Source organism: Bos mutus, chromosome 9, assembly GCF_027580195.1.
Source record: "Bos mutus isolate GX-2022 chromosome 9, NWIPB_WYAK_1.1, whole genome shotgun sequence".
Taxonomy (NCBI): domain Eukaryota; kingdom Metazoa; phylum Chordata; class Mammalia; order Artiodactyla; family Bovidae; genus Bos; species Bos mutus.
Window position 1 is genome coordinate 89066249 of NC_091625.1, and position 12509 is coordinate 89078757.

At 39.3% G+C, this 12509-nt stretch overlaps 1 protein-coding gene across 1 annotated transcript in view; it reads right to left on the reverse strand.

Annotated features, from left to right (window-relative positions):
* The window catches only part of SYNE1 (spectrin repeat containing nuclear envelope protein 1), a 501407-nt gene that overhangs the window by 272124 nt on the left and 216774 nt on the right, over positions 1-12509 (reverse strand). Inside the window, 7 exon segments of the mRNA XM_070376885.1 lie at positions 715-870; positions 1866-2071; positions 3569-3681; positions 4498-4705; positions 5559-5762; positions 8016-8117; positions 12182-12364. Of these exon segments, the coding sequence (XP_070232986.1) occupies positions 715-870; positions 1866-2071; positions 3569-3681; positions 4498-4705; positions 5559-5762; positions 8016-8117; positions 12182-12364 (1172 nt within the window).

Genomic DNA, 12509 nt, shown 5'->3' on the forward strand with positions numbered 1-12509 from the left:
AAAGTGTTCTATCTTCCAGTGCAACAATTTCAATGAAGCAACTGAAAATGCCAGTGGTGCAGTGTGAATTGAGGGAGCAAAGCCATGAAAGTGGAGTCCAAAGCACAGGCCAGAGAACTGCCTGAGAAGGAACCGGAAACATTTGCTCAGTTGACAAGCAATGAGAAGACAAATACTGCAGTGAAGAAAATGAATCTCTAGGGCAGTCAGACTTCATGACAATACCTTTTGCTTTACTAACAATATTATGAGGATATGGTGGATTGGAAATAATCTTGGAGGCTGAAGTCTGTGAGAAATATATGGAATTTGGGGTCTATAGTGTTATTTTGTAAATGAAGGGTATTTTTATAATCACCTTATATCCTTATAATAACCTCTGGGAGGAAAATGTATTTATTATTATTCTCAATGTTTAAAAGCTAATATCAAGAAATACAGGAAATGAGTGGCCTGTCCAATTTGTTGAACAAAGGGAGATATAACTGCAGTGGAGCTCAGCTCTTTACCTCCAACCCAATACTCTCTCCAGATCACCACACTGCCATGGAAACACTATACAATCATTTGTGTACTAGGTATAGAAACATCACCACCCCAACTAACCATCTAACCAGCCAACAACCAACCCGAATAACCAACCAACCAACCAACCAACCAGACAAGCAAACATTTGCTAGTAAGAAAAGCATCTATTCCACTTCCGCATCCTACCTTGCAGCCAACAGTTCTCCCAGAAACATTTCAATTTTATGGACTTCGTTTTTCTTCTCAGGAATGTGTTGCTTGCTCTCTCCTAAGTTTTCTGTACTTAATCTTTCTTCCATTTCATGGATCCATAAGTTCAGTTTTCTGTGCTGATCTTCAAAACTAAAGAAAAGAACAAAACACGTTAGAGAAATTCTTATATGTTCATTATAATAAATAAATTATAATATTGAGGTCAACAATGTCTATGGCAATTAAGATCTCATGGATTTTCAAGCAGAGTAGAAAATTTGACAATAATCCCATTCAAATAATCACTTATTTCAGTAACAAAATGACAAATTCTGGACATTTTTCTTGAGATCCAAGCAGAAAAAGAAGCACTCTATCTTGATAATTATAGCTGGTAATTAAGATTACATTTCCATGCCTGTGTGCACTTAACTTTACATCTTACTACAAAGACCCTGAATTGGGGCCAGTGGAAAAATGGGGCCGTGGAAGCCCTTGGAACAGGAAGGAAAGTCATCTCTGGGTCTTTGTATCTTACAGGGATTTGAATATGGCACAAGACTCTAGGGTTCTTAAGTTTTAAAAAAACACTGTAAATTCTCTAAGAAACCTTGACAAAAGTCAGGCAAATACCTCCAACCAAAAAAAGGCATTTTGATTATACTGACATCTTTCCTTTCTTAGCAACAGAATATTTTTTCTAATTTTATATCCAGCCCTGTTGATATAGCTTCCTGATTGGAATCTTGATTCAGAGAAATATAATAAGTGTTTTCTGCCATAATTCCAACCTCACTGAAGTAGACACAGTGAGGAAAGGACTTGGATAATCAAAAATTTGGGTGTCAAAATTCTAATATCTAGAGTTAGCCAAACAGACAAAAAGTACATACATTTATGTCATTCATAATCATTAGTGAATATAATTCCTTTCTTTTTCTGTATAGAAAATAAAGCCAAATGATACCATCAGAGTTTGAACAATCAGTTACTGTCCTAGTATGAACACGTACTTAAAGTCAAAACATTATAATTTAAACTCACAATTTAAAATATTTTTTGTTTATTCCCAATGCCTCTTTACTTTAAATCACTGAAGAAATAGTCCGTGCATGATGAAATCTATACCTGTTGAAAAAACTTACCTCCCAAGTTCCAAAGCACAGTCTTGTAGCGCCTGTCTGTCTTTCAGGCACTGTTTCAGAAATGCCTGAAACTCTTCATTAGCTTTTGTAACTTGTTCCTGAATGCTACTGACAATTTGTTTAGATAAATGTGCATACAAAGTTTGTCCTTCTCGGGTCACCGCATCAAGCTTGCTCTGTCCATCACTGACCGAGTCCAGAATGTTCTGTTTCGGGAAACAAAGGTAATACAAAGCATTTGCTATTATTCAAAGATCCTACTGCATAGGAGGATTAATTACAACTCTGACCTGAGAAAGTAAAGCAAGAGAAGAAAAACAGCTCAAAGGAAGAAGGCTTTTAATAAGCTTCAGTGAGAATGATGTATATAATTGGATACAGTCAAGACTGAGAATGGAGGATGGTGCCAGCCAGTCACTGGAACCGCTGAGGACCAACTGCAAGCAACATCGAGCAGGAAAGAAGGATGCTCTCATCAAGGTCTGCTCTCAGTCAGTCCCTCTCCATTCTCACCATCTCAACCTGGTCCAGCCTCCACTCCTTCAAACGGTTAATGTGACATCTTTCAATTGGTTAATTGTCTCCACCCTGCCTCCTTGTCTGACTCACACTGCACACAAAATCCTGTGCTCAGATCCCTGCTTTTCTTGGTATGCACCTCTTCCTTGGAAGATCATATACATGGGCATGGCTTCAACTGAGCAAAAAAAGTCCAGAACCACTATGCTGGTCTTGCCTCCACTCTGAGCTCCACAGAGGTATTTGTGACTGTCACTCAGACTTTGCTTCATGGAGATCCTCTGCATTTCAAGCTTTAAAGAACCCAGCTCCACATCTGAATTCACCATGCCTCCAGCAAAACCAGCTTCCTGTATTACAATGATCTTCCTCCCTGGCTGCTAATGAGTTATCTACATAATTCCCATCACATCACCCATTAAACCACAAAATCCTTATATTCCTCATTAATGTTTTCCCCCATTAATTTTAAAAAAATATTTTTATAATACTTAACACAGTGCTTTGCTCAAATTAACCATTTGAAAAACTTGGCCAAAACTTAATTTGAACTTAGGCTCCTGACAATCATTCTTAATGTTGCTGCACAGTGGCCCTCCCTTACCAAAATTTATACATTTTTCATTGTCTGTCACACCTTTAAAACCTACAATATCTATTGCTTTTATTTGAATATATCCTAGCTCCAAATTCAGATGCTAGGTTATTAAAAAAAACACAAGCCATGTCTTCTGTTTAAAACTTCTTCATGACAATGATGTAAAATAGATACAATTATTTATGCTTTTACTGCCATAAAAACTAAAATTAGGTGTAGTTCTGAATGACTGCCGAAGACTGAGTAATAGACTAACAAAGAGAGGAATGGGATCTAGAAATTCTGAAATTTTAACTTTTTAAAAAATTTATACATTTTCAACATATTTCAATATTTTATATATTATCAAGGGATAATTGCTTTACAATATTGGTTTGATTTCTGCCTTACATCAACATGAATGAAATTCTAACATTTTTATCAACTTACTTTTCATACTTCCTATCTCTTTTTGACCCAAGAAATCTAATTCTGTTAGGGAAGAAGAAAAGTGAGAAGAAAAGAAGGTTTGGGGAAATAGATGGTTTAGGTCTGACCTGAAGGCACTTGAAGGCAATTTAGGAAAAAGTAGCACCAGCTTGCATACCTGAAGATCACGGAGCTTTGCCTCCAGAACCTTGCTGTCCCCAGTTCTATCTGATGATTCCTTTGCTGCTGCCTTTATTCCAGAAAACCATTCTTGGAATAACTGCATAGACTCTATGGAAAGTAACAAAAATAAGGAACACATAGAAAACATTCAAAGAGCTTCCAGGATGACCACAATGAATTACTTCTGGTGATCAGCCCATTACATCCTGCCTTACAACACGTTCCAGAAAGAAAACAATATTAATAATAGTATAGAATATAATACAGTATGACCTACAACCGTGATGTCTCATGGTAGAACTGAGAAATTACCTGAGACGTAAGACTGAAAAGAAATTTGTATTCCTGACATATTTGATTTCCCATTGTGTGTTTTTTTTCTCTTGGTGAAGAAAGATAATTGCCTGACTATGTAAGAGTAAGCAGTGCTCTTGAGGTGTTAAAGCCATTTCTACGGCAAAGGGAGGAACCATCTGCCCTGCCCACCATGCTGACTTAGAGCGTCACACATCGACACCAAAGCAGAGGCACAGCAGTGCTGGAGGCCAATCAGGGACATAAATGACCAACAGTTCCCTGAATTACAGTCCTGCTGTTTTATAGGCTCTCCTAATATCCAAGCTTACTGTGTCATTTCCTCAGAGCAGTGGGAGTCATTTTCCACACAAAGGAGCTCTACTTAGAAAATCCACATGAAGTTCAGATTCATCAAGATGGCAGACTCCTACTTTCTTAGGGATAAAGAAGAAGAATCCTGCCAACAGTGAGAGCCCAACCACAATAATTTTCTTGCTCAAATCTCAATGCAGACACACATTTAAAATGCTACTCTTGTGGAAAGTTTTCTGGCCGTTTCTAGGCAGCATTTGGTTTGGACTATGTCTTGTAAACAAACTACTCATGCTAGGGCCTGTCGGAACTCACCATTGAAGTGTTTTTCCAGAGAATCCTGAAGGCTGGCCTGTGTCTTGGAGCAGGACTGGCTCACAGCCTCGTGTCTCTTTATCAGCCCCGTCATTGCACTGCCCAGGCTCCCCAGCTCCACTGAGTGGTACTTGCGGCACAAGCTATTGAGATTTTCCTGGGTCATACTGATGTTGCTTTGCTGACTCTGAAGTTCTTTTTGTATGTCCTAAGAATAAAAGTATGCCATGAAGGATATTCATTACATTCAAGAGAAATATCTCATCTACCACACTCTGGAATGTTTTTTGGAAAGTGACGTTGTTGAAATCCAGTCAATAATGTATACAATTTTGTCTACACCTGTAAACAGCTGTTGAGAGATAGGTAGGATTTGGGTTATAGTCTAGGATTTAAAACAAACTGAAAAGATCTTCTGTGGATTCCAGCCCAGAATCTTGGGTTTAGTTGGTTGATTAGAAACTATTAATAGAGTCAGCCTCCTGCATTCACATTTTTCCCTGGGTTACTTGGCCTTTGTTTTAGGATCACAGGCCATACCAAAAGCACCAGTAGCAAATTTTAGAAGTATATGTCCTTAGTCTCAAGAACAGTAAGAAAATATGCTAAAAGAGCACAAACTACATATATCATTTTCTCAACCATTTTTAAAACATAGATCCTTCTCAGTACGAAAGCAGTCATGCTGACCAATAAAAATAATTAAGTGATGAAAAACTATTAGGCATTCAAGTTTGAAAATTTGTAGAAATTCAAACAGTTCTTCTATAGGCTCCCACCTTTTTACTAAAAAATATGTATTATATATTAACAAGTACAATCTTTGAGCAGGCCCTATAGCAATGCATGCTTTCCATTTTTAGAATATTCGTGTTTAGTTTCTTACCACCTGCATTCAATTCTCCATCTGTTACTTTGCTGTCTCCTATATTATGAATTAGTTGGTTTGGTGCTAATATGGGTAACATAACAGAGGTTACATTTATATTATAGTCACTGAAAAGCAGGAGAATTAATATTACTATTGAAAGGTAAAGACTTAGTGATAGTTTATGACTTACCTTCACTTTTTTCAGCCCTTCACAAGTCTCCGTTTGGGCACAGTTCATCAACGATTCTTCTAATTTTGTCAGCCAAGTTGCCGTGTCATTAATAAACTTCTCCACTTGTGCACTCTGAGCAGTGAATTCTTTCAAGGTTCCTTTTGCTTCTTCAGTAATTTCTTTGGCATGCTCCAGTTTCTGCCTTAAGTCAGCTTCTATAAACTAAAACATAAAGTGAGATTTCATTAAAATCTGTAAAGACCAGAGCCCTTGTTCAGTAGGGATTCTGTTCATGCGCAGCTTAACAGTAAAAATCACAGAAGCCTCACCAAGGATGCTAATTCAACTTTTTTAAGAGGAAAATCAGTGGTTTCAAGTTGCCAAATATCTTGAGTAATGGGGAAATGGAAACAGTGAGGATTATAGTTAATACTGGGTTTTTAAAGTGGAAGTTTTGACTGAGATTCCAGGAAATCCACAAGATCTCATTTCAAAACAGAACTAGACCTACACAGAGCTACCAAGTTGGTGACCAAAAACCTGCTCTTCATTCTCCCAGGGAAACACATATTTTTCACCCTGAGGTAGTTTGAACAAACACCACTTTGGGATTCTATCATGAAGCCATGTCCTCTCCCGTTTAAAATATTCACTGAAGTTAATTCTTCTCTCCTCCCTGGATGACTGATTTTGGGAAGCCCTGGACTTTCCCACACATAACAATAAAAGGGTTTATAATCCTGGTCAACTGCAAAGCAGTTTCAACTCCACACTGAGAACATCAGGCTGATTTAATAATCAAAACTTTGAAGGTAAACTTAGAGATTTTTTTCTTATCCTCTATTCAGACATGTTGCAAACATGAAGCCTCCAGCAGAAAAAGGGGCCAGGTGCCTTTTTTTGTCTTTCTTCCCTACTCCTCCACTTTGAACAGCCTTTGACACCTGCAGGCTGGGACAGGCAGGACAGTGGTGACCACCGCTGGGAGCTGGCCTCTCTGCTTTCTGGGCTGGGTGAGTTCACATTCACTCCTGTCACAGGCCTCATATGGGGCTTTCTGAGGCTCCCCTCACTGCTGCCCCCTCCTGCTGAAGTTCCCCAGAGACAGGCAACACATTCCTCTCAGGTTCTGTACTTCCTCCTTATGCAGCCTTAGGATCTCTAACTCCCTGCTGCTGAGGCCTGTTCATCATCCAGAAAGCCTCTTAAGCCTGCAGAAATTCTCTGCAGGACCCTGAGATGCCCACACTGAAGCTCTTCTCTTTCATCATTCACTTCCGGGCCAGAGGTCACACACTGGCATTTCACCCCAGGTGACTCTGAGATGTAGGCCACTCAAAACAATCATGTATCCTTGGCAAACACATCAGCAGTCAGCCAGCCTGTCTCCCGCCCTTAAGGTTTTTTGTGGGGGATTAGATACTAGTCTCCTGTGTCTGCCAACTGCACAGGGCACATGTCATGCTCTCCAGACAGTATCAGTGAAATCCTTTCCATTTTGAGGTAAGGTGCAGGGACCTCCACATCTCCTCCATGGGCATGGGTAGGAGTGTGTGTGTGTGCATGTGTGTGTGAAAGAGAGAAAACAGAGCACAACAGTAGCTCTCTCTCAAAACCCTGCCTCCATCTTCACTCTGCCAAAATCCAACTGTTGTCCGTTTATGCCCTTGATAAGCACAAGCTCTCCGATTTAATTTTGCTGGTTATCAGCACCCCTTTTGCCTATTCTTGCTTCAGGTGAAGCATCTAACCTTCTGGTACAAGTATATCATCCACCGATATAACTAACTGATAGATAAAATGGTCTTGGGCCAGAGCAAAAGTACAGGTGATCAAACAAGGTTGATGGGTTAGTAAGGAACAGTAGAAAAAGGAGAAAGGCAATATAGGAAGAGAGAAAATGTAGAGAAAATGAAAGCAGCAACAAATAGCTTAGAGTAATGAGTTAGAACCGCTGGCCCTGAGAACTGGTGCTGGCTGTGCCCAAGCTCCCTCACTGAAGCATCCCTGGTTCCTGGTCAAACCCCGTCTGCCTGGCCTGCCTCCAGTACCTGTGGATTTATGCCATCTAAAGAGCCTTGAGGAATGAAGGGAGACATTGTGATGGTAATCCCTCCAAATGCAATTATTCAGTAAGAAGGATTAGAAAAATATGAATTAGGATATCAATATTCATAAACATGGTTTCTGTTTCTGTCTAGACTTAAAATGGTCCTTGAGGAAAGCTGAATGCTATGACTTCCAAAATTTAGTAAGGAAAAAAAGAACTAATCTTATTATAATATTTGGGTTGGAACTAGCACTAGGAATTCTAAAGATGCTATATTTTAACTCTCATGTCTGATAAGGTCTATGTGTCTGCTTGGAATTATGACAGTGATAACAATAAGAATGTACACACACATATACATGCACTTTTTTGAGAATTTATATTAATAGCATATAGAGTTATTACAAACTTGATGGAGTGCTTACCTGAAGGTCTGGAGGTGTTTCTGGATTTTTAGTTAATTCTTTAAGATCATTAACTTTAGAATGAAGTTCTTCCAATCTCAAAGCTTTCTTTTTAACTTCAGACTGCCAGGTAAAAGACAAAGGGGAAAAACATAACTTATCAACTAATTACATGTCATACAATGAATGACATGTTTTACTTGGCATTTCATGATTTCAAGCATTAACTCTGTCAAAAAGACCCAACTTTAACCCAGGGTAAAAACAAAACAAAAACCAAAATTCTGCTCCATTTTCTGAGGATTCTCATTATTTGTGAATGTGGAAAAATATCACCATTAACTTTCACTGGGAATGTGAGGGAGTATGCGGAACTTTCTTCCCACCCTCTTTTATTGGGGAAAATAAAAACTTCTGGAAAAAATGAAACACTAACCGAAAGTCTTGAGTCAGAGGGAATTTTCAGCAGACTAACTGTCGTTTACTTATTAGCATTAATATCATTGGCTACTATGGCAGCATTTAAGTCTTAGAGAAGCATTTCAGGAGTGCCTCTTCATTACTGTAGACTATATGTAATATAGTATGTATTACATATATATCAAGTCGCTCAGTCGTGTCCGACTCTTAGTGACCCCACGGACTGCAGCCTACCAGGCTCCTCCATCCATAGGATTTTCCAGGCAAGAGTACTGGAGTGGGGTGCCACTGTCTTCTCCGATAATGTAATATATATGTAATATAATATGTATAATATATGTAATACAGTCTACAGTAATTGAAGAAATGCTTCAATTAGAAATTTCAAGGGTGTTAAAACAGAATTCAGGTTAATTAGGAATTGACATCTAACATTTTGCCTTTTGCCTTCTTTTTTTTCCTCCCGTCAACACTAACACAAGAAGAAGAAAGAATAACCAGAGATGATCATGGAACAAATTAGATGCTTGGAAACTTCATTATTTATCTGGACCCACGAAAGTGAAAGTATTATCTGCTCAGTCGTGTCCGACTCTTTGCAATCCCATGGACTGTAGCCTGTCAGGCGCCACTCTCCATGGAATTCCTCCAGGCAATGGACCCCTGAAGGAACATATAGTAAAGTGTCCCTTTCAACTGAAATGTGGTGTTGTGGTGCTTTGTAGACACTAACAAACCTCCTGATGTCTTCAATCTAGAAAGCAGTTTTTTCACCCAGGAAGAAATTTCCTGTCAGGCCCACTGGCCTTCCCCAGGAGCAGCCTGGGCAATGAAGGGGTCACACACACATACCTCCCCTTCATTTCCTGCACTGCAGCAACGAAACTGTTAGGCACCGAGCTGAATCCAGTTCACTAATCTTATTAACTGGTGCACCACAGAGAGTAACATAAAAAGCTGATCTCTGTGAGTGACCAGATCTGACACTGTGAATGTGGCTGACGCCCACTGGCTCCCTGTATCCCAGAGGTGAGCAGCAGGAGCGTCCTCCAGACTCGTTGAACAACTGGCCCTGATTTACAGCATTTACCACCATTTTGAGCTACAACATGATGCCATAGCACAAGGAGCTGGAAGTACCATGTAGTTCCACATATTCTACAGTATTTTCATTATATAATGAATGTCAGTTACTTCAGAACTGAGATAATTGCTGAAAAGTAATGAGGAAGTGATAAGTTTTAAGAATTTATTGCTTTCACTTTTAATACAGTTCTTTACTAATATCAGTTCAGTTCAGTCGCTCAGTTGTGTCTAACTCTTTGTGACCCCATGGACTGCAGCATGCCAGGCTTCCCTGTCCATCACTAACCACCGAAGCCTACTTAAACTCATGTCCATTGTGTCGGTGATGCCATCCAAGCATCTCATCTTCTGTCGTCCCCTTCTCCTCCTGCCCTCAATCTTTCCCAGCATCAGGGTCTTTTGCAATGAGTCAGTTCTTTGCATCAGGTGGCCAAAGTATAGGAGTTTCAGCTTCAGCATCAGTCCTTCCAATGAACATTCAGGACTGATTTCCTTTAGGATGGACTGGTTGGGTCTCCTTGCTGTCCAAGGGACTCTCAAGAGTCTTCTCCAACACCGCAGTTCAAAAGCATCAATTCTTCAGTGCTCAGCTTTCTTTATAGTCCATACATGACTACTGGAAAAACCATAGCTTTGACTACATGGACCTTTGTTGGTAAAGTAATGTCTCTGCTTTTTAACATGCTGTCTAGGTTGGTCATAACTTTTCTTCCAAGGAGCAAGTGTCTGTTAATTTCATGGCTGCAGTCACCATCTGAAGTGAATTTGGAGCCCAAGAAAAGAAAGTCTCTCACTGATTCCATTGTTTCCCCATCTATTTGCCATGAAGTGATGGGACCGGATGCTATGATCTTTGTTTTCTGAATGCTGAGTTTTAAGCCAACTTTTTCACTCTCCTCTTTCACTTTCATGAAGAAGCTCTTTAGTTCTTCACTGTCTGCCATAAAGGTGGTGTCATCTGTGTATCTGAGGTTGATATAGCTATTTACAATTTAACTTTTTTATATTTAGTTACTTGGCAGCACGGGCGCCTTAATTGCTGCACATGGGATCTTTGTTGAGTCATGTAGAATCCTTCCTTGCAGTGCATGGACTCTCTAGTTGTGGCCTGAAGGCTCACCAGTGGCAGCATATGGGCTCCAGAACACTCAGGCTCAGTAGTTCTGGCTCTTGGGCTTAGCTGCTCCGAAGCATTTGGGATCTTATAATAGTTCTCCGATTAGGGATCAAACCTATGTCTCCTGCATTGCAAGGCAGAACCTTAACTACTGGACCAGCAGAGAAGTCCCTACATCTTAATTTTAAATAATGATTGTGTTTAGCACTGGCTTGCAAAATTCCTGAAAATGTAACAGTTGACTTTTGTGAGCTGGTGCAAGCTGTACTCTAGCACACACCACTGTTTGAGCTGTTGCATTAATTTAACATCGAAGATAACACCTAAACAGGCTGTGCGATCCCTCTCCTGACTGTACTTTTAGTCTGAATCATTTCTTCTATTTGTTTGGTTTTAGAAATAGGGATAATCTATAAAATGTTCTTGGGGTCAAAGACAGGTGATAACTTAGGACATACAGATGATTCAACTACATTTCATTCAGACTGCAGTCACTTTTCATGTGTCTGTCAAGGTCCAAGCATGTGCCAGGCCCTGGGCTGCAGTCCTGAGGACAGAATGTGGACTTCTCTTCTCTCACCAAGGGCACAGTCAGTCCCATGCTTTGTGAGGCAGGTTACCTCTGATTACTCTATTTCCTTTTACCTTGCTTCATTTTTCATCATGGCCCAGTTACTTCTTGACAGTTTACATAAGATATGTGTCGTAATGCAAATACTGTGAATACCGTGAGGGCAGTAACTTTGTTTTAGTAGTAAATTCTTAATGTCTAAAACAGTGCCTGTCATATTTTAGGCACTCATTGGGAATCTGATGAAGGGATGAATACATGAATGCAGGAAATGGGAATAAAATGAGTTATTAAATTGATGACCAGAACTTTAGAAGCCTACTTTCCGTGGAAGCCTGTGACACTCCAGTCTCCACTTTTCTTCTATTTCTGAAAAGCCAGTGGAAGAATCTAGCACCTAACGTAAGTGATCGGGGCGTGGTGACTGTTCAGTTAACATTTTGTTTGAATGAAGAAAGAATACATAATAAATATTATTAGGTTACAAACACTTTCCATCTGATTCTCTGATAGGAAGGTGCCATAATCTCAGAAGAATGGGACAAAATATAGATTCTATGAATCTTTACTAGTCTATTAATACTTTAAGTAAAAGAGCCCCAATTAAGAAATGGTAAAGACACACAAAAGAAAACCCCTCTCGTATCAGTAGTCTATTCAACATTCAAGGAAACAGCAAATGATAATTAACAGTTTTATTACACTCATATCTGTCTTGAAAGGAAGAATTAACTTTTTCTCCCCAGTGGTCTGTTTTCTTTTTTTAAAAACTGAAGTACAGTTGATTTACAATGTCGTGTTAGTTTCAAGTGTACAGCAGTGATTCAGTTGTACATTCATATGTATCTATTTTTAAGATTACTTTCTCATATAGGTTATTACAAAATATTGAATATAGTAGGTGTCCTGAAAGCAATTACAAAAGACAGTTGTTTTCATATTCTGGTCAATGATGTACCATGAGCTCACATAGGAAGGTTGTAATCATTTTACCTCAAATTCTTTCAGGAATTCTTCTGCTCTAAGGCTGTCATTCAGGTTGCTGATGCTTTCGGTCAGCTGTGGAACAGAATGGTTTGACCATCCGTCGATCTCATCTTTACTTGTAAGTATGTCATCCCAGATAGACAGGCTCACCCTCAACCTGTCCATGTTCTCCTCAATCTTCTCTGATATCTGGGATAGAAAAGAAAGACCTTATCATTAAATCCAAAGCTTTAAGACGCTCTCTGGTCACTGAAGTAATAAATACGTCTGTGCTTCATTCCTATTCTGACAGAAAAACAAAGGTTTGTGAAAATTTGTTGTTGTTGTTGTTGTT